The sequence below is a fragment of the Phoenix dactylifera genome, chromosome 9 (assembly GCF_009389715.1).
Source record: "Phoenix dactylifera cultivar Barhee BC4 chromosome 9, palm_55x_up_171113_PBpolish2nd_filt_p, whole genome shotgun sequence".
Classification (NCBI taxonomy): Eukaryota; Viridiplantae; Streptophyta; class Magnoliopsida; order Arecales; family Arecaceae; genus Phoenix; species Phoenix dactylifera.
Window position 1 is genome coordinate 17,429,645 of NC_052400.1, and position 26,683 is coordinate 17,456,327.

Sequence of the window (26,683 nt, forward strand, 5' to 3'; positions counted from 1 at the left end):
AAATTACTATTTTCAATATAATATCAAAATAAATAAGTAATACTATATATTATAATATAAATATTGAGGTATTGTATTATATTATATTATTTAATAAATATAATACAAATAAAACATATTATAGTAAAAGCTTTATAGACAAGGCTCATTATGTACTTAACTTACGAGCTGGTGTGGTAAGCATTATGAGTCATGTCTCCATATATTGTCTCGAAATAAGCAATGTGCTTGATCGGATCATGTTGTTCATTGGGAATTAAAAAGAGGAAAACGAGCAGACAAATGATTAATTTCTATTTCTCATTATCATAGAATTCATCATCATATAACACATTATATAATATTAATTTATACTTAATATTACTAAAATATTGTTATCTAATATAGTACTTTACTACGTTAATAGGTATACATATCATATTGTAATATACTATTAGATTTTGTATAGTGATATATAACATAATATTAATATAATTTGTTATATTATTTTTATATAATATTGCTATAGAAATATAAAAATTGTATAAGAATATTTATTATGAACAGAAGATTGTAAAATAATATTTATTACTAGGTAAATATTATAATAAAAAAGTATGGCAATCCAAATCATTAATTGATAATAACACTGTCGGTATATTTTCATCCAAACTATCTGGCAGCTAATGCTTTTATTCTTTTTTTTTGGTTGAGAAGGAAAAATCTTATTTCTTTAACCAAGCAACATCTAAAGAGTTAGCACATGGGAAATCTTTGAGCCAGGTAGTATAATCGCCCACCTCCAAAGACAGCTTCTCTCTGGAATCAATGGCTTTATTAGCCAACCAATCAGCATTCCTCTTTTCCTCTCCAGGAAGTCTATGCTGTGGAGAAGAAATGAACTCCTTTCAACGATGCCAATAAAAGGTTATAAACATCAACGAGCTCACCCAAATCTGCTCTGAATGTTAAAATATAGCATTGCAGCAGCTAATGCTAATGTTAAGAACCAGTGTTATTTTGCAGCTAAAATGTTGGAGCAAGAAAGGAAATTGGAAAGCATTTGCATGAAGATTGTACGAACCAATGATTTTTTAAATCAGAACTAAACTATAGTTGGAATTAGATTAAAAAAAAATAAAGCTTATAAATTCCCATGGCAATGGATATTATCAGCGATTTTGTACTCTACACAATAAAGCAGTAATCATGGATGCAACATGGCCATGCTAGGTTCCTAATTTAGTTTAATTGTTGCCACAAATGATGAGAATTTAGCATCATCCAACCCAATTGCTGATACCAAGGACAGCATGCCCTGCTAGTCTACAGGAAAACTTGATAGTGTTTAAATAAAAATAATATCAAGCTACATAAGATAATCTAAATTAATCCAAAACATCCCCAGAATGAGAGTAATTTACAACAAAAAAAAATTACACATCATCCGATTAAGAAACATCACATTTACAGCATTCACATTTATACTCCATAGATGCGGAGATGAGGGATCGGCATGTGATAGTATGTTGGTTGTCTAGCAAGCTGCCGAAGGATAAAATGTAAGGTTAGCCAGCATTAAAAGGCATAAATGCAGATTAGAATCATAATAGTCATACATTAGCCAAACATGCAAGACCAGAATTCTCATTGTGCTGAATAGCCTGATGGACCTTCCAATATGTTCCCAAGCAAACCATTTTATGTCTTAGGGAATCCATAACTTCACTCTCCTTCTGTCAGCCTTTCTCTAGACAATGCTTAAGAATAAGGCAGACATTGACATAATGGCAGGCATAATTGTTCAAAAAAGGGGCCAACTGTGTAAAGGGACCAGACATGAAGTGCCAGCTGTGCAAGGACTAAAAGAAAAATTACAGCCAAACAAAGTACCAGGTGTAAAGCTGCACTAAGTTTCAATCCCTAAGACATTGCATGTTAATAGAAGTGCAGCTCTTATACAACCAATCCCTAAGATCACCTCCACTGAATTGACATAGCTAGCAATATTCCAAGTAAACTTGAGGGTAGGCTCTGCACCAATTATAGATCACATGGTGGATGTGTAGCAGGAATTGAAGACGTTGACAAAAGAGCAGCTTTAATATATCCTAGGGCTCAGGAAAGCTGAAGGCAAGAAAAGTTTAAAAAAAATGTTGGGTAATGTGATAAAAGATTTGACAAAAAAATGGGGAAAAAAGAAAAAGAAAAGGCAGTTGACACCGCCCTTACTTACAATGAACTAGAAATGGATGAGTAAAATCAATCCAAACTGTTCTAGCAGTGGTTGTTGTTAAGAGGTACGGTTATTTCAGCAAGGGTTGGTAAACGAATGTTATCTTGTTAATATTTCCAGCTTATTGGCTTCCACCAAGACCAGGCTTAATTAAGCTTCAAATTTACAAAGTCCAACAATTTGAAACCCAAAATCGAGCCCATCCAAAGGGCACTCTTGCATATGATTGTGACAAATAAATCAAAGTGTACTGCGAAGCTTACTTGGCCTTGCTAGTTACTTGAACCGATGGATCAAGACACCAGAACTAGACCTTGCAGATTATTTGGGTGCACTAGTTACTGTTGGGCCTGCACGCTCCAACATGACATCATAAAGCTGCTTTCCATTCTAAGGAAGCAAAATAAAGCGATAACGGTCAGCATGGTGGAAAACTTAAGAAAAGGAGAAGAAATGCATTCCTCTTACTTATCGGATCAAGGTACTCACAAAAAGTACTGGAAAAAAGTGAACTTGTCCTTCAGGTTTTGTCTGTGTCTCTTTAAAATACACCAAGACAGGAAACTGCGGCCACCAAAGCTCCCAGTTGATAAATGTTGAATACCTATGAAAAAAAATATTAGAGATACGAATTTAAACCATCACTCATTGAAAAAAAAAAAGGATAAAAAGAAAGATTGGAGTGGAACAGTGCACTCACTTCCAGCGGTTCTTGCCACCAACAAAAACATTTTCCCCTGACTCCTGAAGTTGATCCCCAGTTTTTACCTCCTGGAATCAAATATCCATCTAAACAATTAAAAGAGGTGATTTAAGAAAAATAAAGTATGTTCATGACTGGTAGCTGTACAAATAGAGAATTTAACGAAATTACTCTTTGAAGATAAATATACAATTTTTCCATCACATTTGTCAAAAACAAGTTCCGTAAGCTCCAGATAATGAGTCCAAACAATCAATTACATATGCTTCTTCTCCTTCAACATAGTCAAAATGCATTTGGAATGACAGATCAAAATCCAAGTGTGCTAGAAAGTTTTTGTGTATTGATGGTCCCTATAAGTTAGAGGCTGAATGCTACCATATCTCCTTCGTCTAGTCGAGAAGGGAAAAAGCCCAGCGGGGAACTGAACCGTAACTCTTCTAAACCATTATATTACGGAGAAGTCCATTCTTGTCATGATCGATCCACATCCTACCATAGTGCTTGGAGAACCAGGCTTGCTTAGCTTACTAAGCTAAGCGCAAAGGAATTTCTCTAAGATTGCACAAGCTAGCTAGAATGTAGCGTAGCTTGCTTCCAGAAGATTCTATAGTGATCCATTGGAATCGGCCTCGGGTGACGCCTCCCTGCTTGGAGAAAGATTTCATCCCTTGGTCGTTAAGGTGGGGTGAAAGCTGCAATTAATGTTCTTTCTCTGTTGTCAGTGTATATTGGAGAATTGATATAAAAGGCAATGTAAGATGCAAACCAGTCCTTCTAATCCATATTTAGCTTCCAACCAACATGAACCAGCTCGGGCACAACAACAGGTCTTGCTGTTTTAATACTGAACTAAGGTTATGAGGATGCTAGGGAAATTTCACTATTATGCGAACTCTAGGAGCTAGCAAAGCATACCATTCATACAACCGATTCGTTCGTATACTAAAAAGTTGTGGACCTGGTCACCTAAATTTCTCAGACTTTCTGCTAAAAAAGCACAGATGTCAAAATTCTTATTAGAGTATAACCTCTAGGAATTAGGATTAACAAAGCTTCTTGATTAACAGAAGATGTTTTTTCTTTTTGGAGGAGGGGTGGGGAGGCAGCAGTTTGGGGGGTTAAAACTAATAGAGTTAGGCTATTAGCAACCAATTCAAGTATTTTATTCATACAATCCTTCTGAAGTTTTTCCTACTTTGACTGGCAAGTATATTTTCCAGCCACAGACATCAAAGACACACATATTCTTGTAAACTCACCAAGCTAAGTTTATAAAGCTCATTGCCGGTGAATAATAATATGATCCATTAATGCAAATACTGGAGCATACGTGCAGCTGGTTAAAGACGAAGATGATCTCAATAGCCATGTTGAATTAGCTAAATCTTTGCCTCAACCGATACTAACACTGAACCACAATCATATAGTTTGTGACAGAAATTAACAGGAATGCTTAGCCATTTATATCAAAATTATATAAATCTGTATAATTTGAGAGGAAAATGTATGATTATAGCAAGAACTGTTTCATGCTTTGTTGCCGACTAGTGACTTGAAAGTTGAAACAGGCTTCTGCTATTGGAAAATCATGGTGACTCCCTCTGAGTAGTTTTGCTTTGGCAGTTCCCTTACAACATGAAAGATTTCAGATATGATCATACAAGGAATGTGAGCAACCAACATTACTTATGTGATACACATCTGCTTGAAACTTGACATAAAATATGAACTCCTGTTAGCAATTCGGAGAATGGAAAATAAATCTGTGAACAGAAAAAGGTGATGATCAAGCTAAACCTTTCCCAACATAAACTGCAACTCAATATGTCAAAAGCTAAGTCAGCATCATTTCAGGCTACCCCTATATAACTATGAAAGCAAATCTATGATGAAATACTTGCACACGTTAAATTGCATAATTGTGCTCTTTGTTGTAAAACATTAAATCCAAACAAGGGTAGAGTGAACAAACCAGGGCCTCTTCATCAAAGACGAACCTCACTCTAGTAGTCTGAAAGGAGTAAATAAATGCATTAGCTGGTTCAACAAGAACATAACATCAATAGAAGTCAAAAAACTAAAGCCTAGACAAGGTCTTGTGTTCATAAAAGCCTTAGGGGAAAGGTTCTGAAGATGATTTTTTTTTAATTCTCTAATCAAAGGGAAATAGATGCATTTGGCTTGACCCTGAACTGCAGTTTCTTATGACATATATATGCCTACAGAATTGGAAGAATGATAACTAATTCAAAAAGCAGCTAGCACTAATATGTCTACCAGTGATATTAAATCAAGAAATGCAGGATTTTGGCTACAATCACATATTTCCAACTTAACAGAAAAAATAAAAAGGATAAAACTTACAAGAAGTCTATATTTTCAATTATAATTTGCAGGTATGGCAGTATAGGAAGTCATCGATCCAAGAGCCTAGTTAACATCCCAGAGACCAGGTTGCAGATTATTTTTACAGAGTAAATGCACAACATTGTGAGCTTCTCCCACAAAGGTCCGGACAACAAAGAGGCAGGCAGAAAGCACAATTCCATACTTGCACATTTACCTGGATCAGTAGTAATAACCCAAGCAGACCTATTGGAGCAGCTGGTAGTAGATTGTTTTGGTACGCAAATCCACCTGCTATCCCTGTTTGTTTAACAGTTATAATCAGCAGCAAGAAAATCCTAATAGCCTCATATGAATTGAAATTTGTTAAAAGAATACTTCCAGCAGCATATTGAGAATATAAGCAAAACATGCTATAAAAAGTATCTGCAAATGAATCCTGTTACAACTCCTCTCTAACAAGAGTCAAGTTTATGAGCCATCTTTCCATCTCTTAACGCTAAAACCGATCCATAATCTTAAATTGTTTCCTGATAGTGGGGTTTGCCTTATTATCGAGGTTTAAACTAATTCCTAATTTGAATGTTACCTGATAGCAGAGTTGATTTCATGAAGGATACTCTTTCTTGAAGCTATTTCACCAAGATGCATAAACAAAATTATATTCCTTTTCATTTTGTTAAACAATAGTGGATTTATAAACCATAGGAATGACCTTCCTTCAAGCTTTTGTTTTCTGATATTGAGAAGCTCTCTTCCTATTTGGATTCTATGAAATGCCTCAGTTCATCAAGATCAAGAATTATCAAGGGAATGGATTTTTCAGTCTGAATATCCTTATCCTCTCTCCCTCTTTCTCTCTCTTTCTCCTCCTGAATGGAATGGAGGGGAAGGACCCCATAGAGCATCCATATCCTTTCTTAACCCCATGAGAAATAAGAGAAAATATTCATAACAGAATAAATGCCAACTCTTTTATGGACATGTCAACTTGCAAATAAACTGCAGTCCCAGGTCCAAAGTAGGCAATAGAAACAACAATAAGAAATTAACCATGCTTTGCTGGGGCTTGTTAAATACTGGCTTCCATACTTAGAGCACTTGACATGGGTGAATTTAGTAAGTTAAATTCTAATGGTTGATGCCTGCAATTTTTTATCATACTTTATGGGCCCACTAATATCTCCCTGCATAATTGGTAAATTATGTAAGTTGCATTCTCATGTTTGAAGAGATAAAAGCAGGAACAACAACACATGTAGTATTGTAGTTTCCTATGATAGCTAATAGGCCGTCCAATAATATCTAACATACCTAATTATCCAGTGTATGATGCTTTAAGCAAAATCAACAAAAGAATAGATTTAATTGCTGTTTTGAACTTAAGATATGTAATTGATGCTCAATCTGAGATCACACAGACCAAGAAAGTATATACCCCACCTTGCTTATCTTCCCAGAAGGTGTGGAAGTTAGGATTGCAATATTGTGAAAGAATATACCCCTGTAAGGCATTTTAAGATTAATTGTAACCAAAGCTCAGTCTACTAATAAGCAGACTTTCAAAATCATTTGATAAAACAAAAGCACTCTGTATTCAGCTGTCTCAAATAGGAGCAAGCTTCCTCCTTGATAACTCAATGTATTTTTTTTTTCTACTGATAATATGCGAAAGGAAGCATGCATAATGAGGCTTCAGATCAACTAAAATAACCAACGCATTATGTTGATATAATCTGCTTACTGACTCAAAACTCACCAAGTAAGACAACTGGTATCCGATAGTCTGGGTCAGGGACTACAACTTCCTTTTTCTTGGCCTTTCTTCCAACCTATCAAACAAGCAAAGAAATCATCCACCAATTGAAGACTTCAACTAAACTGAAAATAATTAAAAGCTATTTAGCTTGTGAAACCTTGCTATCAGCAAGCTCCAACTACCATGCCTCAACTTTAAAACCACCTAATGTTTATTTTAAAATCATGCTTATAGATATGAAAGCATGATTTTTTTTTTTTTTTTTTGTTTTTTTTTTGGGGGGGGGGGGGGGGTTAAATCGGGAGGGGACCCTCAAATTCTATAACCATCTGATGTTGATTGAGAGGAAGATTTTTTTTTTTTCTTTATGAAGTTGTTTGAAGATGATATGATATTTGACAGACAAAAGTGACTATGACTGAAGTGAAAACAGAAAATATGAAAATACTTTGGAGGATAACAGTTCAAGACTCTTCGAAACTAAATGAAAGAATATCAAATGAATTTTAGTGAATACCAAATGAAAATGAAGCCTATTGGAACATTTATAGCAAAACTGTACATTAGTGTTGTCATTTTGATTAGTTCTATATTAAAAGGAAAAAAACAAGCTATTGATAGAAAGATGTAGAACAATTAGATATTAAAGCATATCTCACAAAATTATTGCAAGGTAAATGAAATGAAAAGGTCCTTGGAAGTGGTGCAACTGCCTAACGCATTTTGAATCTTGAAAGAAAAATTAATATCACAATTATAAGGCCTGCAGTTTTGTATGGGTTAAAATATTGGACTAATGGATGCTAATTATTTTGTTAAAATAAGACTTGCACCTATAGAGCATAAAGCAGATGGAAGTTAACTAAGATGATATGATCATGTCTAACAAAAAAACAAGGCCAGGTAAGTGGAGCAACCTAGAGCTGTTTATGGATGTCAAGAAAAAGATGACAAAATCATAACATGGAAAGAAGTGAAAGGATTTGGGAAAGCCAATAGTGATGTTGGATGCATCCCTTAGCAAGAACGGCAAAGAATCATTTCATAAAACTGAGCCTGAAGAATTGATTATGGCTTGATCATGTTAGTTACGGCACTACTATCATTTCTGCCACTATTCTTATGACCTGCTACATTATACCTAACAAAGTTTCATCCCATTCATAAATCTCAAACTTTGCATCTAGCGTCAATTTTCAACAATGTGAGATATCTAAAATTTATCCAAGATCTTACTTATGTAACAAATAATATATGCCTTGTTAGCCTCCATTATTATTCTGGGCAAATTGAAAAGGCAAAAAAAAGAAGAAATGAGAGGACTGTTACAGCTGGAACTAAAATAGTTAAGACTGGTCCTTCAAAGGAACTGTTTGCCCAAAGCACACGTAAGTTTTGGTGAGATGGTACTGGTAACATGTACAAATGGTTTTGAGTCAGATCTGAGTTGGATGATATATGGGTACCCAATTTTTTTACCAATAAGGCTGTGGAGATATGAAATGAAATGTAATATGATCCAGATGTAGCTGAATCCAGATTCTGGTCCCAACAAGAAAGTTCTGAATATGCTCCAAATCCAAATCCAGGTGCAACATACAATCTGATCTTTTTCTAGCCACTATGCCATTAAAACATGAGTGTAAGGATGTGGGATCTAAATTAAATACAGTAATGAAGCTAATGTAGCTGAATTCGGAGTCTGGTCCTGACGAGAGAGTCCTAAATCTGCTCCAATCAAAATCCAAGTCCATCTGACATAAAATCTGATCATATCATGCGTGTTATGTCATTAACAAATATGACATATATGACAGCATATAATGAGATGTCTTGTAATTACATTTTTATAAACCAGATCTGAAACCAATTCATAAGGAACCTGATTTTATTTTTTTAATGCTGGGGAGCTGACAAAGTTATCATCCTAAATTGCTGTCCATAATAACCACCCCTCCTTTCTCCTTTTCTTTTTTCTGTTTGATCTCAGTGGCTGCTCCCATATTAATTGGAAAGAAGCTTGTGTTGGTGAAGTAGTAAAAACCATATATAATTCACAGAATCTGGTTATTAAAGAGACTGGAACCACATTAGCAGTGGTCTACTTCGTGAGGAGGATTCCCAAAGCAATGGTGCATCAGAGGAGAGAATAATTCCTTTAGTAAATTGAAAAAAATATGAAGATAACTATTGAGATTCCATGGTTCAAAATTCTTCAATGATGAATAGAGAAGGGAACAATGTATGAGTAGAGATCACAAGGAAATAACCATGCAACAGCTATACAATTCTAAGATTGTACTGATACATTGTCTGTAACTTGATCTTCCACATGGCTCATATAATTTACTTCTTCAAGTAAACGTCTGATTTGTTAAAGATAATATAGAAACCATAGCCATCAATCACAACACCCTATATTGCGAGTCAACTTTATAAATTATATTGAACTAAGAAGATGACTACCTGTATGAAAAGAAATAAGGATGATAAACAATATGAAATAAAGTAAAATTATCAAGAAAAGAAACCATTGATGCAATTGCAGCATAGCTTCCATGATTGGAGGCATTTTTCCTTGTAATGAAGATTTTGGTCCATGGATCTGTTCTGCACAATGAATTATGGATATTGTGTCCATAAGGTACTGTTCCTCTAGCTGCATAGGAAACAGAAATATTTAAGGGAAAAAAAAGCATCAACAAAAGCATGTGCAATACCACCCTTCAAGTATTCAGAAAAAGATAAGAACAGAAGACTGCTGCATATTATAACCTTACAGTGTCATTTTCTCATGTCACTTTGTAAGGTTACAAATGATCATTCTTGTGTCTGATAAAAAGCTTATTTTAATTTAATATATTTTTCTTTACACTAAAATATTACGTTCACAAAACAGGTTGACAAGTTGAATATCCAAATGTCAACCTGAACTCAGAATCCAGCCAAGAACCACATGTTCAATCAAGCAAGATCATATCAGTTTATTGGCAATCTGAGGCATAATTTACACTTTCCCAAGCTTTTGATTGTTAATGCAATCATAGATGATGTCAGACCAAGAATCAGGAGGCCACTAGGATTTTAGCTTGTATATTTTCTGGTTGGACATTCATGGGGCTTTGACATTGAGTTCTTAAGCCTTGAAGAAAGTGTCAGCGCCACTTATGCATGAAACAAGATGAGGGAACTGCTGGTACAGTTCAGGAGCAAGGGTTGTCAAACCCATGAAAGCTCTAAACACCAGCATAGAATTCCTGAAAGAAAAGTCGATGCAGCTGGCTAAATTGAGGCCAGCTTTCATGGATAGCTGCATGATGTGCTCTGTCGATGGGCAATTTAGCCACAGACATGCAGTGGCAGATCTAAGCGAGCAAGAAGGCAAGTCAAACTTGTGTAAGGAAAGCTCTTGCTTAGGGCAGTTAGCTAACCACTTTGTACTTTATGATTTTTTTAAAAATTGGGACAGCGGCAATCATAAATTAGGTAGGCCACCTAGTTTCTTTATTACCCCCAAGTACAGAAAGATATTACCAATTTTTGCCTCAGACAAGTGAAGCTTGAAAGATACAGAAAACTAATTTTAAACAAAAGTCCAGAAATTCATGCTGCATGATTTCTGTTCTTGGCTCATCATATTGGAGCTAGACACTGACCAAATACCAGATCCATCTTTGATCCTAAATATTCTCAATGACATGCAAACATCCGAAAGCTAAGTATTTCAAATTCAAACTGCAAAGCTAAATTGTGCAATAGCATAAGTAGGCACCTTACGGTCCTGCATGAAACAATCTTGAAATAAGGGGTTCATAGGTCTCTACCTGAAGGACAAGTGTACTTCGAGTTCCTCCTTGGTGTGTGATTTAATTAAAGATTTTCATGGACTGAAGCATCTTACTAGATCTGGTCTGTTAGAATTTTCAAATATGCTGCTGATTCTACCAAGTATATGATTTGGTATTCATGAACCTTCTTTACATATTAATCTTTTCACATACACTGAAAATTAAATTCGTCACTCCACCTCTTTGCATGAGAGATATTGGTTCTATGACCTATTGCCTTGAAAAAGACAAAATAATGAATCACCTGATAGTCAACTTGTTCTATTTTTTTCTCTTATCATGCAGTTATCAGTGAAAACAAGTTGAGGACCTACTCAACAGGCTCTCATTTATTTGAAGCTGAACTCCTATTCATGTTCAATACCAGTAGTTGGTTCATGGCACGTAAACTCCCAAGCTTTCGAGGTCCAAAATATCTCCTATTCTAAACTTTAGGCAACACGAATGTGAAAATCTAATTGCAGCCACGACCAGTCTTCCACGAATGCACTGAGATTATGCGCATCATTTGTTCAGAGAAAAGACTCAGCTAAGCCATATTTGTCGATATCTTGATGAAGGCTATGACTCATAGCCTCCCTATTCTCTAACTCTCAAACTGGTTCTACCCACAACATTTAATATGGATCATTGTGCACGATAGATTTGTTCCTTTGCTCTTGGATACCAGTGCAAATTGCCATAATTTTGTGCAGCTTCAAGTGGGAATCATCGGAATGAAGTGAAAAAATTTCATCAAATCCACTATGCTAAAATTAACTGACAAAAGAAACTTCAATTCAACGAGTTCCATGAGCAAAAGCCAAAAATTTAGAAGTCGGCCTCTCTTACTCTCAACTCAATTGTTCTACCGGAAAAAAGTTCAGATCGCACAGTACTACTCATTACAAAAGAAAGAAAAAGATAACAATAGGATCATCAGAAAAAAAAAAGACGAGGAGGATACGCCCTTACTGGGACGATGAAGAAGATATCGTGGAGGCGATAAGAGGGCGCTCGCCATTTTACCACCGCTTTTCTTCCCAAGACTTCTATCTTAATCTACTGGTGGAACGGCGAGGTGCGTGGTTTGGGACGAAGTTCCCACTTTGGCCCCCGGAGAACCGGACCTCGCCCGGTTTTTTTCCCACCACTCGAACCTCTTACTTGCTCGAAACCTAAAGTCGTTGAATGCAAAGCCGACTATATTTAAGTACCTGTATTTTTAACGGACATACCATGATTAGTTTAATTCTTACCCTAAGGTGGAGAAACAAGAGGTGTAACTAGCCAATATAAGGAAAGCATCTATCAATCTCACATGGTATCTTGCACGTGGCCAAGCATCCTACCGTCGGCAAAATGTACCTCGTTGTTTAAAGACTCCATCTTTTAATAAATCATCCCAAATCAACATGAGAAATACCAAATCATTACAACGGGAAGAATGATATCAAAGGATGATGAAAACAACGATGTCTAAGAATGATACTGTAAAAGAATACTGACGGATGATACCGAAGAATGATAGGGGCGAATAATGAGGAGAGATAATTATGAAAACCGATTGGATATTTCGGATGAGAAAGAAATGTTTTTGAATCCAAAAAAAATCTTTTTTTCAAATAGAGAAAAAGAAAAAAAAAGCTAGAAAATTAGGGTAGAGAGGGAAAGTTAGATATGTGATAAGTAGTGCATGCCATATCTTTACTAGCCAACCACAAATTTATATATCTAAGCCATTTATGTGATGTAAGCAGTTAGATAATTAGTAGAGATTTTTGATAAAAGAAATGATTGGGATAGTAATAAATAGGGATTGAATTTAATTTTTTGAAGTTTAAAAATTTATAAAAATATTTGATCAAAATCTGGTGGTCTAAAAATATAATATATTTACCACCAAGGTGGTAGCCCAGTTGGAACGGGGCGTTTGCTTCTAACCAAGTGGTTCCAGGTTCGAAACGCACGGGCGTCGATTAAATCTGGGACCGGATGCCCCGCGCCTGGACACGGGGTTTGGAAGTGCTACTGGTCGGCTGGTAGCCTGGGTGGTGCCAGGTGTGACGTACTCACACGGGGTACTCGTGCCAGGGCCCAGTGGGGTAACTGAGCCGGGGCCACGGGTGGAGAGGGTATGAGTAAAATATGGCTGGGGTCTGGTGAGCTGGGTCTATACCAAACGGTCATTCTGCCCGCATCGAACATGCTCCTGGCGGGGTGGGGGCCCAGTGTGGGGCTGCTACGCGGGGTGGGCTTGCCCTTCCCCCCTCTTCCCCTATTTTATTAGCAAAAAAAAAAAATATATATATATAATATATTTTAAAAAATTAATTTGTCTGAGAAGAGGTGACGAGACTGGCAACGATTGAGCACCACCGAACCGATGCTACACGTGGACGGTGGCTAGCTGGTCCAGGCGAAGGCTGCGCACACGTGGCTTAATCACAGTCACAATAACACCAAACAAATACGAGAGTTAATGTTCAAGGAGGCAAAGGCACGGCCTGTCCACGGGTGGCTTCGGCAGTCCCAGTTATTCCTTGCGACCGAAACAATATAAATAATTAACTTGTATTTCCCCGCAACGCCCTAGTAACGTACTCCTTTGCTTTTGACCCTAGATTTCGTATATTAAGCCCACGCCTCAAAGCACACAAGCCAAAAAAAAGAAATAAAAAATATTATATGAAATACCCTTATCGGACATTAGTGCCCACATAATATTACGCGGTATCATATTTGTTCGCCTTCCAGAATCAAGAAAACTTGGGGAGGCCGCGTCGGCATCCTACGGAGACTCTGGTGGCATCTGATGAATCCCCACTCTTCTTGATTCCGGCGACGACGGCGGCGATGTCCCCTTCCTTCCCCCTCTCCCCCTCATCGTCCTTCTCGGAGAAAGCCCGAGACGGTGATGGCCCCCCGTTCCTGCACTCCGCCGGTCGCTCCTTGCAATCTCTCACCGCCAATATCCTTTCTTTCCTCCCTTTCCCTCCACTCAACCCCAGTCGCAACACCACCAAAAAGTCGCCACCGCCGCCGCTGGGGGCGGCGGCGCCGCCGGTGTGCCCGTCTCTTTGCACCTCCTCATCGCCGCCTTGCTCCTCCGCCGTGACGGTGCCGCTCCTCCTCCCTTTCTCCTCGGCCTCCTGTTCGTCCTCCTCCGATTACCAGAGCCAGAGCCGGAGCTCGGCCACGGCCTCGCCGTCGTCGGCCATCAGGAGCCTGTCGCCGGGCGTGAAGATAGAGGGGCTCAGCTCGAGCTCCAAGGGCGGCGGGGGCCCCGCCTTTGTGGGGCAGGTATTCAGCATGCTGGATCCCTCCGGCAACGGTCTCATGGCTGTCACCACCCACTTCGACATCCCCTTCCTCTCCAAGAGGTCGCCCCTTTTTCTGTTCTATTTTATTTCTGGTCGAAAGATTTCATTTTCACTCTTGAAGTCCTCATATTTTCTTTTCCGAACAGAAGGAAGTAGAAGTGAAAAGATTCACATTGTAATTTTAGTTTTTAGGTCGAATCCTGGAGAAATAAAAAAAGATTGTTTCTGGTAAGGATTATTGTGTTAAGCCTGTGAAATTTTGAGCAATCTTTGAGGGAGGAGGAGTTGGATTCTTCATTTCATCACAATATCCATAGACTTCTTGTAATTTTCGGACTACAACCATGAGATTTTTCCTTTGGTAACGCAGGAATGTATTTTGTTTTATAAAATTTACGTTTTTCATTGTTGATTTCTATAGATTTAATTTGCCATATCCGAGGCAAGTCCTCCATTATGATAAGTATACTATCACATCCGACCATCCAGTCGTAATCTGGTAATACTTTCTAAGGGACTTCGTTGCTTAGAACAATCAATGGTGAAGCAAGAAGAATATGTTAAATGGGAAGCTATGGATCCACGCCCTGGTATCCCATGCTAAATCACCCCGCCCTCTGATTGGGAGAGATCAGTTGTTGTGATTGCCGAAAATTCTAAAATTGCCCATCTTAACTTGTTCTCTATTTCTTGTATTTTCTCTCCCCAGGCCCTCCGGTCCTCCTGTGGCTCGTTCCCCTTTTCTGATCCATTAACTGCGAGCCACTTTTTTTTTTCCAGCATCAATGCTAAGCTTGACGGGTTGTTGTTGCAATTTTAGAGCTCACATATTTAAAAAGATATTACTATTTATCAAGCTGGATGAACCTGGTACCTTTTAAGGGGATAAAAAACTTCAATCCATAGTTAATGGGAGAAATCCCTCCTTTGCTCTTCTCCTCCAGCTCATCCACTGCCTTCCAATGGAAAATACCATGAGGAAGGTGCTGAAATCCCCTCTTATCTCTCAAAGGCAGTGGCGCCCCTTGATTTCCTTTTCACTGCTTTATGTACGAGTGGAGTCATTTTGTTCAGTAGAGAACGAAACATAGGCATGTTCATGGTGCCATAAGGGAATAATGAAGGAACTATAATTGTTTGACAGAAAAATGCAAGGTCAGGATGAACAAAGGAGCTTTGCCAATTGAAGTAGAAGCTATTTAGGCTTAGAAGACCCCACAAGCAGAAGGCAACACAAAAGATGGATCACAAGAAGAAATTAGAGGAACAGATGCCTGTGGGAGTACTAGCAAACCTTGATATTGAGTGAACGATGAGGAACTCCTAACCAAGTGATGGAGGAGAAGTGCAGCATTCTTCTTGTCTCTTATTTTTAAGATCTTATTTCCTAATTTGCCCTTTAAAAAGAATTCTCCTTGCCTAAGAACAGCAGGTGTAAGAGGGGAATAGATATAAAATGAATTTCCAAGGAAAGAAAAGATAATAACGATGCAGCGGTAGCACTAATAACAATGGGTAGTTTTAAAATTCTGTTAATTACAGTTTCTAATCGAAATCCAACAGGCCTCTGCCAATCAGAAGGTGAGGCAATGTGGCATGGGATGCTAGGGCATGGCTCCCTTGCATCCATCATAACTTAATTCAATAAGCATTGCCATTTACATCCATGTTTATTGATTCAACTTTGCTGTCAAATCCTTTCCAAGGCCAGGTTCTCCAAAACAAAAGGTAATATCAAATGCAAGGGTTGAACATGGACTATAGTGCGCATAGTTAGATCATCTCATACCATGCACAAGGTAGTTATCATGATCTTTGAGAAGTTGATGCATTTTATTTGATTAGGATAGAGGTTCATGGCTTGCATAGTTTCAAGATCTTCCAATCTAGGTTGGTTTGTCCATTTTGACAGTTTCTTGGGTCTAATTCCCCAAAGGAATGGGGCGCCATCTAAAGTTATGCTTAGCTTTGAGATGGCCTGGTTAATTTAAAGACAAAGACCTTGAAGAGTGATAATGAGCTTGATGAGCATGGATTTTTGTTATGATGAAACCTTCATATTTGGTTTATGTAGATTTTTTGTTTATCTATTATGTGTAATCAATATATTCCATGGAGTCCTTGGTGTTACAGAGGGTTGATAAGTGGCCTTTGGGATGTAGAAAATGTGATGATGCTTTATCCTTGTCCTACTATCAAAATTTGAATGTAAGCATCAGAGATAAAGGATGGAGGACCAACCTATGAGTTCAAAAGAGTATCCAAATTTTATTTGTTATCTCAAAGATTGTAGTAATCTTTTATTTTGACATATTAACAGAGAACATGTTCTGTTCAATAGGTATTTTTGAGAGCTGAGACATTTGGAGGGAATTGATAGGAGTGAAAATTCGGAATTGTTGTCTGATATAGGCCAATATTTCCCCTCCCTCCTCCTCTTCTTCTTCTGAATTGTTATCTTATGTAGGCCAATATTTTCCCTACCCCCTCCTCCTCCTCTTCTTCTTTCAGCTTCAGGTTCCTTGCTCTGTAAATTTTTCATTTTTTTGGATGCATATGTCTCAATGACTTCAAATTTTGTTAATCTCTTGAGAATTATGGGATCTAGATATTGAGATAGAGGAACAAATAATTGAATGTTATTTTTGTAGTCAAAATTTGTAATTTTCTGAACAATTCTTCTGGTCGTTCCGGTTTTTCATTTGGGACTATTCTTTTTGTTTACAGAACACCTGAGTGGATCAAAAAGATGCTTGCAACAGTTACCAAGAGCGAACGGAAAGGTCCTGTTTTTCGCTTTTTCATGGATTTAAGTGATGCAGGTATGTCTTATGCTTTTGTTCAAGTTTTGCTTCACATTAAAATTTGCTGAATCAATGCACGTGTAATGATGTAAACACTTGCAAGCGAGAAGATTGTCTGTTCTTCTTCCTTGTCTTCTTATTCAGTTGGGGGGGGGGGGGGGGGAAGAGGAAGCTTATATACTGTAAGTGCAATCAATGCATGGAATAATAGGGAAAAAATAAAATAATTTTACAAAAAAGAATCTGCAGAATTATACTTCTCAAAATGATAAGTCCTAGCTATACAAAATTTGTTCCATTCCAGCTAATTATGTTTTTCTCCTTTATCCATCTGTGTCTGATTACAAAACTTCTTTTCACTGTGTTTTTTATCATTCACATTACTTTTTATTTTACCGATGATTGTGCTGTATTTACTTGACAGCATGTGTGTTGATGTTTTGAAAATTCTATCTGTAAAAATTTGTCGGATGTGAAAATTTGTTTCTTCTATAATTTGTAACTCACCTAACCTTATAATTTTTGCTGAATTGACAGAAATACCAAATTTCTGCAAGGCAGAGTATGGATTTTGAATGCTATAACTGTGTACTTTAAGAACTTTATATACATATCCTGGATGTTCAAAATACCTTGTCTATGGGTCACTAAATTATCTATTTAACTTAACAGCAGATTGAAGATTTTTATTATCTTCGTTATTTTGTCAAATACTGTACTACTTCAATTAAGTAATCAATTGAAGATGATTATGTCCTAATTTATTTCATGAGAACATGATGCTTGTCTTACAATATGATTAACCAAAACTTATAATTTCTTTGCACAACAAATATGTTCATTTTTTATTATTTCTATTAGTTCATAACATTTCATTTAGTGAATATAGTGGTACTGCATCGTCATAACAACTGTATGAAGGCATTATTGGATGCTTTATGGATAATGTTTTATTTCATGAATGAGGAACTGCAGTCTGACTTATATTTTGCTATCTCAGTTGCACATGTTAAACGACTGAATATTCCAACTGGTATGGTCGGTGCTTGCCGACTTGATGTAGCTTATGAACATTTCAAGGTATGGCTATGCTATCATTAGATTTTGCAAAACTTTAGATTTTAATTTTGGATTTTTTGCCTCTTTAAAAAAAAAAGAATAGTATTCAATTCTAGAAAGCATATGTATATTATTGTCATCAAGGTTCACTGTCTCGGTACCGGACCCTGTACCGGTGCCACACTGCTATAGTATCGGTACGGTATGATACAAAATTTTTTGGCATACCGAGTGTCGGTACGCCATTCATACTGGGTATCGGTACTGAATTGAAACGGTACGATACGCCCCATGCCATCCGGTTCGGCCGGTACGGCATACCTTCGTTGTCATGATATTACCACTATGGGTATAGTGATTCTTGTTTGTATTAGTGTCTTCTTAAAGCTATATGCGCTATCACTATGGTGAAAGATAGCTTTGAGATTTGTATCTAGAGCACAAATAAGTTAAGATTGTCTTTTAATTTAAATATGAATTTTAATTTTGTTCATAAGATTAATTTAGCTACCCACGTATCTCAAATTTAGTAGCTTGAATTTAACTCTCTGCCTAAACTCATGCATATTTCTATTATCCGACATACTTATCTTGATCAACCCCCACAACATTCTTAGTCTAGTACTTCATTAGTTTTACTGGTGCTACACTTGTAAATGACACCCATCGTCAGTTGTGCCACCTGTGACTAGCTTTCCAACATTTGTCATTCTGCTACCTGTATTGGGCTACTGTATCTATGGTCATAATAAGCGTAAAGTTACTATCAGGAGAGTGAGATGGTTACATAAAAGGATCCTTCAAGTATCGGAAAGCAATCTTAGTGTCTGTATTCTCAAGTGTTGGACATAGCAACCTCCAAAACCCTATGCACATGACCACAATGTCTGTGTCTTCAAGAGTTTTCAAGTGTAGTTGGATTACACACTTTTGAGTTAATAATTCAAAATTAATAATGGACTATCTAAATTCAAGATCCAAACTATTGAACATAATCTATACTACAAAAAGGCCTAGAAACTAAAATTCATGTATTTTGGTAGTCTCTAACCTAATCATCAAGTAGGTGTCAAAATGGATGATTTAAATAGCATGACACTATGTTTTACTATTTGATCATGAAAACCTATTTTTTAAATCTATTCATATTTTAAAATATGTAGATCATTATCCAATAAAAATAGATTTCAATTTATGTGCTCTATCATGTATTTTACCATACTAGTCGATCAATATCGTGTATTTTTGTATTGATTTGATGCATAGGTTAGAGACCACCAAAATATATAAATTTTAGTTTCTAATATCTTTTGAAATGAAGATCATGTTTAGTATCTTGGATATTCAATTTGAATGTCTTATCATTGGCTTTAAAATTGTTAACTCCTTGTACAAGGAGTTAATTGAAAGTGCAGTCCAACTCTATATATGTGTGTGTACACACACATGTATTTGTTTTTTGATGCTTATTTGAAAATGGAGAAACTCATAATTATAAATGCTATCTAGAAAATAAATTCAATGGAATATCTTAATATCCATGAGTTTGCAAATTGTTTAATTTATCCCTCCGGAGGTAAAGGAAAGGTCCTTCCCTTTTTGGAAGGTTGTGAGCGAGGAGGGATTTGAACCCTTGATATCAGGGTTCATGGCCACATGTTCTAATCCTCTAAGCTACAAGCCCTACCTCATCTCCCTGGATCTGTTCCTGAAAGTATCCTAAAAAACGACCGTTTTCTCTCTTCAGTCATTTCGGGTTAAAAAGATGTGAAAGCGTGTTTCTTTTTATAAGAACAGTGAGTTTTGAGGTGTTAAGTGGGAGAGAAGAGGTAATTGGGGTTTTGAATAAGACGGCCTTTGTATTTTGGATTTTTATCTTTTTTCTGTTTAAAAATATTTTAATAACTAAATAAGAGGTGTTAAGCTTTTTATCATTCTGGCATTCAATAGGTTTATTTGAAGTTATTTAAGAAGTGTTGAGATACTTAAATTGATAACCAACTATGATGCATTTATATTTAAACATAATTGCGTTTCACTTAAAATGTTCGAGTACCTTTGACAACTTTATATAAAAAATATAATGACACTTTGTGGAAATTGTCCATAGACTTGATAACTTCATATTAAAAACCACAAGTACACTGACTTTTTATGTCTAGAATACCTTCAGGACACCTCACTTAAAAGTGTCCAATACTTCTAACTAAGAGTCCCTTGCATGACACTCCAAAGAAAGTGTCATGTCAGGAACTTTTTACTGACATGAGCAGGACATTTCAAAGAAGTGTCTAGCCACGTCATGTTGCATCATGCCACAGCCAAGTGGCTAAAAGTGTTGGCATTTCCAAACGGCTCAACAATGGAGTGTCCATGTAATGTAGTTAGAGAGTAGTGATTGAAATAGTATTTTTGAAATTCCTTGTAAATTATGATAAAGAATCCTCACTTTATGATCGAATGCCTAGGCATATAGCAGTGATTCAATATGAAAATGGGAATGATGATATTAAACTTAAATGGCCTTGCTTGGGTTGCTAAATGTAATTGATCAAGTCAATCAATGCTATTGATTCCTTTTTGTTATTTTTTAAAAATTGTTTTGAAAAATTAATTTCAAATTTACGTACTTGTTGTAGTTTATACATGAAGAGTATTTGTCTCCCATAGAAACCCATGTAAAACATTTATGTGTATGTAATTATATATTTATTGCCAACTGAGGAATTGATGCAATGTACCTACAACCTACTGGTATCAGTTCTCCACTAGAAACTAACTGCCATCATGAATACCTTCAGCATTAATAATTTATTTATTCTCCGCTGATGTTGCCAGAGAGTATTGATATGTTTATGCAACTTGTATTGACTCTTTTAGGGGACTTGCACTTGCTTAGCACATAGTTTCGTTCGTTAAACTAGCCTTTCTGTCTTCTAATTTCTTTCAGTTGCCTCTTTTGTCTTACTAAACTTCCATATGCTCACTTGTCCTTATATTGTAATCGATTAGTCATAGTATTTCTACAAACCTTTCAGATTTCTCCTTATAAGAGAGAGAAAATTAAATTGTCTTCACCTGTTGCAAATCACAACTAAACTTCTTACCAAGGTTTGCTGTACCGATCGGTACCAGTCGGTACCGAGCGTACCGTATCCGTACCGATGGGTACCGGTATCGGTACACCAATGTCGGTATGCCTGGCGTACCGCATACCGTACCGTACCGACACTCAGTATGCCTATACTAGTGCGGCACCGGTACGGAGTTCGGTACCGGTACGGCGAACCTTGCTTCTTACTATCTTAAGCATCATTACCTGTTGAAAATCATGCAATGTTTCTGTATAAAAATGTTTAAAATTGATACTGGTGCTAAAATCTATATATTTTTTACCCCTTTCGAGATGATGATGCTCTATCCTTAAGTTCTCTGAATTTGACATTTAGGTTCCACTAATGCATAGCTATATGTGAAGGATTTAATTAGATTTTTTTTTTATTTCTTTTACCCAATATGACCCAATCTCCCTTGTGTATTTGATTTTTGCAGCAATTATGTTTGTCTGTCGATTATCCTGGTTAAGGGTTAATGTTGCCCCATCATGCTGCATCTCTAGGCTCTCTACTTTGCTGAGTTTTATTTTAAAGTCTTATCTGGGGTTTGGATTTAGATATTCCACTATCCTTTTTGCAGGAAAAGCCTCATATGTTCCAATTCGTTCCAAATGAAAAACAGGTGCATAAAAATGATCTTGTTATTTTCAGTGGTTATAAGCATTTCAGTGCAATGATTTCCTACTCATGCAGGTTAAGGCAGCCAATAAACTTCTTAGGAGAATCCCACAAAAACGTGGGAAAAGAAAGATTGGTGGTGTTCCTGTATTCACAGCTCGGAATTTAAATATTGCAATAGCAACAAATGATGGAATAAAGTGGTATGCAGTTCTGTATATATGGGTGTCATGGCCTTTACATTTTAAATTGGAACATTTTTTTCTCTAGATTATGGCTTGTTTGTTATTTATTTCTGCTTTAACAGTAATGTTCATTATGTTTTTTGTGCATCTTGTCCAATCCTTCTTAGAAACTCATACTTAGATTATGAGAAAAAGAGCTGCTGAGGTTTCCCTTTCTTCCCTCATGCAGTTAAAAGACGAGGAAAAAGGAAGAATCATCCTCAGCGAAGATTTGAGAATCTAATAAGTTTAACAATAGGTGTTGGTTAAAATAAAAGCAACAAACTTGCCTTCAACTTCCTTGTAACTTCAGCAAGCATTTTTAGAGAACAATGTTGTTTCTGGTAGATCAAAAAAGAGAAAAAAAGGAGGATAGATGTGGCCTTAGGTTAAGGTGAAGACTTTTACTATTATGCATATAAATGCTGCTTATGCAAACTTTTTTTTCCTGGATACATAATAATAACTTGCTGAGAGCAGCACTAGATGAGCATTTAACAAATGAATTAAAGTAGAAGCTGCATTCCTACTTCCACTGTTTTTTCATATTTTGAACTTTTTCTTTCCTTTTTAATTGCCATGTATTGCCCTTCTCTGTTATCTGGACTTGTTCTGTTATTTCTCTGGTGTTGCACTAATAATTTTTTTACTGGTAGAAGGAAACGAGAACATAAAAAGTAGTCTGCAACACACTCCTATTGCACTTCATAGGGGTAGTAGGATCATAAGCTGATGCTCAATGCTTGGCTGACTGCAGTGTACACTCTTCTTAACATGGAAAATTCTTTTTGATAGGGTATGTTTTTGGTAATTAGATAGGTGTTGTGGAAGTAAAAAATTAAAAGGTTTATTTGATCTTGAGCAGAAGTGATGATTATGATAGGTAGCTGTGACAAGAATAGTGTTTGTAGGTGCATTGAGCCTCATGAGCTATGTTCTTTTTAAAGAGTGCGGAACATGAAGCTGTTGTAGATAAACTAGAAATAGGCCTAGACTAAGCTCAACATGATAGTTATCTATCAGAATATTCATTTTTCATCTTGCTTAAACAGTAAATGCAATGTGTTTTGTGGACTACTAAATACACAGCACGTTCAAAACAATTCTGATTCCTGCTTTCAGCTCAAGTACCCGCACTTGAATTCTTAATGCACTAGTAGTTACCTCTCCAATGTGTTTCTACCTAATATCTATCTTAATGGGAAATTGGAGTTCTAACTTCGCCTCTGAACCTTCATCCCTAGCAAAATAATTTTAATTGTTAATAGTGTTTAATGTGTTTGTCATTCCAGGTATACACCTTATTTTTTTGATAAAAGCTTGCTAGACAATATTCTTGAGGCTTCAGTCGATCAGCACTTTCACACATTGATCCAAAATAGACACAGACAACGACGGCGAGATGTAATAGATGATGGCCTGGCTGCAGAAGTTGTTGAGGAAAATGGGGACAGCTTGTTTGAACCTCCAGAGGTATTCTTCATAACTTAGTTTTTACAGCTGCATTTAGAAATATTACTGTCGCTGCTTATAGATAGACTGTCTAGTCCTTTTTTTGCCATGCTTTATTATGTAGTCTTTGCTCAAACTATTACTTTACCTATTGTGATTGCTATTATCTTGGAAATCTTGGCTTTTGATGCATTGCAGGTTCAAGAAGTGCTTGATGAATTGGGTCATTCTGGAATACCACTTAGTGTGATATCAAAAGCTGCTGAGATTCAGCTCCTTGATGTTGCTGACAAAATACTTCTTGGTAATAAGTGGTTGAGAAAAGCCACTGGGATCCAACCGAAGTTTCCTTATATGGTAGACACATTTGAAGAAAGGTATATACACACTGTACATGCAATAGTACAATAATATTCAGATTCTGATGGCTTGTTGGAAATGCTAGTTTATTTGTATTTTACACTTGAATCACATCCGGTCATGCGGCTGTGTCACCTAAATAGGCTGTTCTTTGGCCAAGTTCTACCCGAACCTGGCTTGAGACATGAACCACCAAGGCCTGGGTAAGGCCCAAACCTTAGATAGGCCTAAACTTATTAGGCTTGAATCTGGATTAAAAACCATTTAAAATCATCAGTCTGTGTCAGTCTCAGAATTGGTCCTATCTCTATTTCTTCAAAGCCCCATGCCAAGGCCCAAGTTAAGCCTTGTTCCAAGATATGACCAAGTAGGGCCAGGTATAGCTTGTGTCTTTAATTTTCGAGTGTTGTCCAGAAGCTTCTGTGCGAGTTTGGTTCTTGGTGCCAGTCTCAGAATGGAAGGAAGGTACCTTTTTGGTTGACGAATAAAGAGTATTTTGACATGTCAACCGGTTCCTTTGGAATCCTAACTGGTGGTGTTCGCAAAAATCCTTAGCAAGGTACACCGTACCGGCCCGAACCAGGTGGTATGGGACGTACTATACTAGTTTGGTACCGGTACTCAATACGGATGGCATATCGATGCTCGGTATGTTACAAAAAAAAATTTGTACCATACTATACCGATACTATGCTAGTGTAGCACCAGTACATGGTGTAGTACGAAGACGGCGAAACTTGATCCTTATAGTATATGTCGTCCTAGTCAACAAAATGGACAACGAGAAGTTGCTTTTCATACATTATGATCTTTGCTGGCCTGTTAGCGTCTTCTTATAGATGTGTCTTACTCCTGGTATTTGCGGGCATCTTTTTAACCGCCTTCTGTGGCACACATATCATGGCAATTGATGGAAAGGTCTTAATAGATAGCTGAGTTCTAGAATTCTCTTGCTCCATTTGCTTTGATATTTCCTAAGTGAGATGCATCTTGTGCTTTTGTTATTGAAAGCATTGTTCCCTATGTTCTTGTAAGCATTTCAATCTTGTATTGGATTAGATTAGAGATCACACTTTGTTTTTCTGTATTTATTCATGCTGGCACCTTAGTTTCTTGTGCTATTCTTTTTGTGGATGATGATGATTTCAGGAGTGCCGCTTCATTTTCAAAGGCAACCGTGTCCATCCGTGGCACTGCTAACTTGGAAGGTGCTGATAATGGCCAGCCCGATCAGCAACGTGGTGCTTCAGGGCTCAGTTTAAGTGAAAATGCTGAAGGAGACCATGGCCAGTCAACAAGTCACACTGATTTTCAGTTCCCTCCCGGCAGCTGGTTTTCAAATCCATGGTCAAAAAAGCATGGAAAACAGCAAATACCAGACAATAAGATCAAGTCGGGCACAAGGTGTGCTATTTCTGTCCTTATTGCTAGTGTGTGGAATTTATTTTGATTTGGACATGATTATTTATCTTCATGCAGCATGGATGGAGATGGTATCAATGAAATTCCGCTGAATCCCCTACTCCCAAAGATTACGATGGTTGGCATCTCGGTGGGTGATGGGGGGCAGATGAGCAGAGCCAGCTTGAAGAAGACAATGGAAGACCTGACAAAGGAGCTTGAGCAAGCAAGTCAGAAACCAACAGAACTTAATGAAGACAAGGATCCCCTGTTTGTTGCAAATGTGGGTGACTACTCTACTATCACAAGGATGGCCTCTTCATGACAGGCATTTCTTGGGAGAGAATCAGCCAGAATCTCCACCTTACATCGTGTTCTGTGAAGGACCAATGACATGCATGCACCAGCTCCTTTAGGAATGCTTCTCATTCTTTGGATCGCACCATACATTGAATCTTACACAAGAATCACATTTTGATCAGAAAGATCCACTACGATCCTACTTACAACAGGTGGTTTCATATAGATTTGAATTCGTTGGAACCACCAAGTCTGCTATTTCTTCAGCCAATTCAGGAAGTCTTGGTGGGAGTGATGGGAATAGCTCGAAATAATTCCACCGTTCATTTGTAGTGTGATTTGGTAGTGCTATAGCACAGTGTAGCCACATTCAGGTGCCTGCAACTTGGTGGGCTCCAAAACAGTGTTAGTGCGTTATGGAATCATTAGTGCAGGTGGTATTTGGTCCGGTTACTTTTATGTTTCCAGGTCCCTTAAGTGCATCTGTAACGCTTGCTTTCCTTTCCCTGGAATGGTTAAGCGGTTGTTTTTATTTTCTTTTTTTGTATGAAAAGGGGAGGCCAGAAGCCATCTGAGATTAAGCGGTTATTAACGGTTGCGAAGTGTCACAAGTATCTGGCCTTTCGAAATGTTCATTGGGTCCCCTTCTTTTTAATACACAGGCAAGGCATATACGGTATCTGTTCGCGGCTTTTAAGCGTCGTCATGAAGGATTAATAGGTTATTGCACTACCCTCAGATTCCTCTTCTTTTCCTCTCTTTTTTGTTCTTTTGTAGTGCAATGATTCTAATTCCCATCATTGTCACGATGCTGTCAGCACAGCACAACATGGATCAATTTAGAAGAGAAATACTATATGTTGGATTCTGAGAGGATCTTGGAGTTCATGGCCGCCCACAACCTGTGTGGGGAGACAATGGGGAGTGGGGTGCTGGTACCGCTGGAGTGGAACCTTCCTTCCCCTCCCTTTTGGCCACAATTCCACTAGAAAGTGGTGTGCACTTTTTTGATGAATGTATGGATTAGAAAGTGAATGGCTGGTTGTACATGCATCACATTGAGAGGAAGAGGAAGCCCCATGTTTGAGTCTGACGAGTGCCAAGCTTCAACTTTTCTACTTTTCAAACTTTTCTATTGTTATATATCTGTAGTCCGGTAGGTTAAAATGTTGG

At 37.3% G+C, this 26,683-nt stretch overlaps 2 protein-coding genes across 2 annotated transcripts; one reads left to right on the plus strand and one right to left on the minus strand.

The window, feature by feature from the left end:
- Positions 1–1,301: 1,301 nt before the first annotated feature.
- Positions 1,302–11,930, minus strand: LOC103712782. Its single transcript, XM_039130271.1, has 9 exons — positions 11,829–11,930; positions 9,558–9,685; positions 7,027–7,099; positions 5,485–5,567; positions 4,894–4,932; positions 2,916–2,986; positions 2,705–2,819; positions 2,479–2,605; positions 1,302–1,524 (listed from the first exon to the last, which is right to left on the minus strand). The coding sequence occupies exons 1-8, from the start codon at positions 11,875–11,877 to the stop codon at positions 2,537–2,539; spliced, it is 627 nt and encodes a 208-aa protein (XP_038986199.1). The 5' UTR covers positions 11,878–11,930; the 3' UTR covers positions 1,302–1,524; positions 2,479–2,536.
- A 1,652-nt stretch (positions 11,931–13,582) lies between these two features.
- Positions 13,583–26,112, plus strand: LOC103712700. The gene is made up of 9 exons (XM_008799328.3): positions 13,583–14,236; positions 16,904–16,998; positions 17,981–18,060; positions 21,736–21,777; positions 21,849–21,976; positions 23,290–23,470; positions 23,648–23,826; positions 24,959–25,213; positions 25,289–26,112. The coding sequence occupies exons 1-9, from the start codon at positions 13,710–13,712 to the stop codon at positions 25,533–25,535; spliced, it is 1,734 nt and encodes a 577-aa protein (XP_008797550.2). The 5' UTR covers positions 13,583–13,709; the 3' UTR covers positions 25,536–26,112.
- Positions 26,113–26,683: the final 571 nt, after the last annotated feature.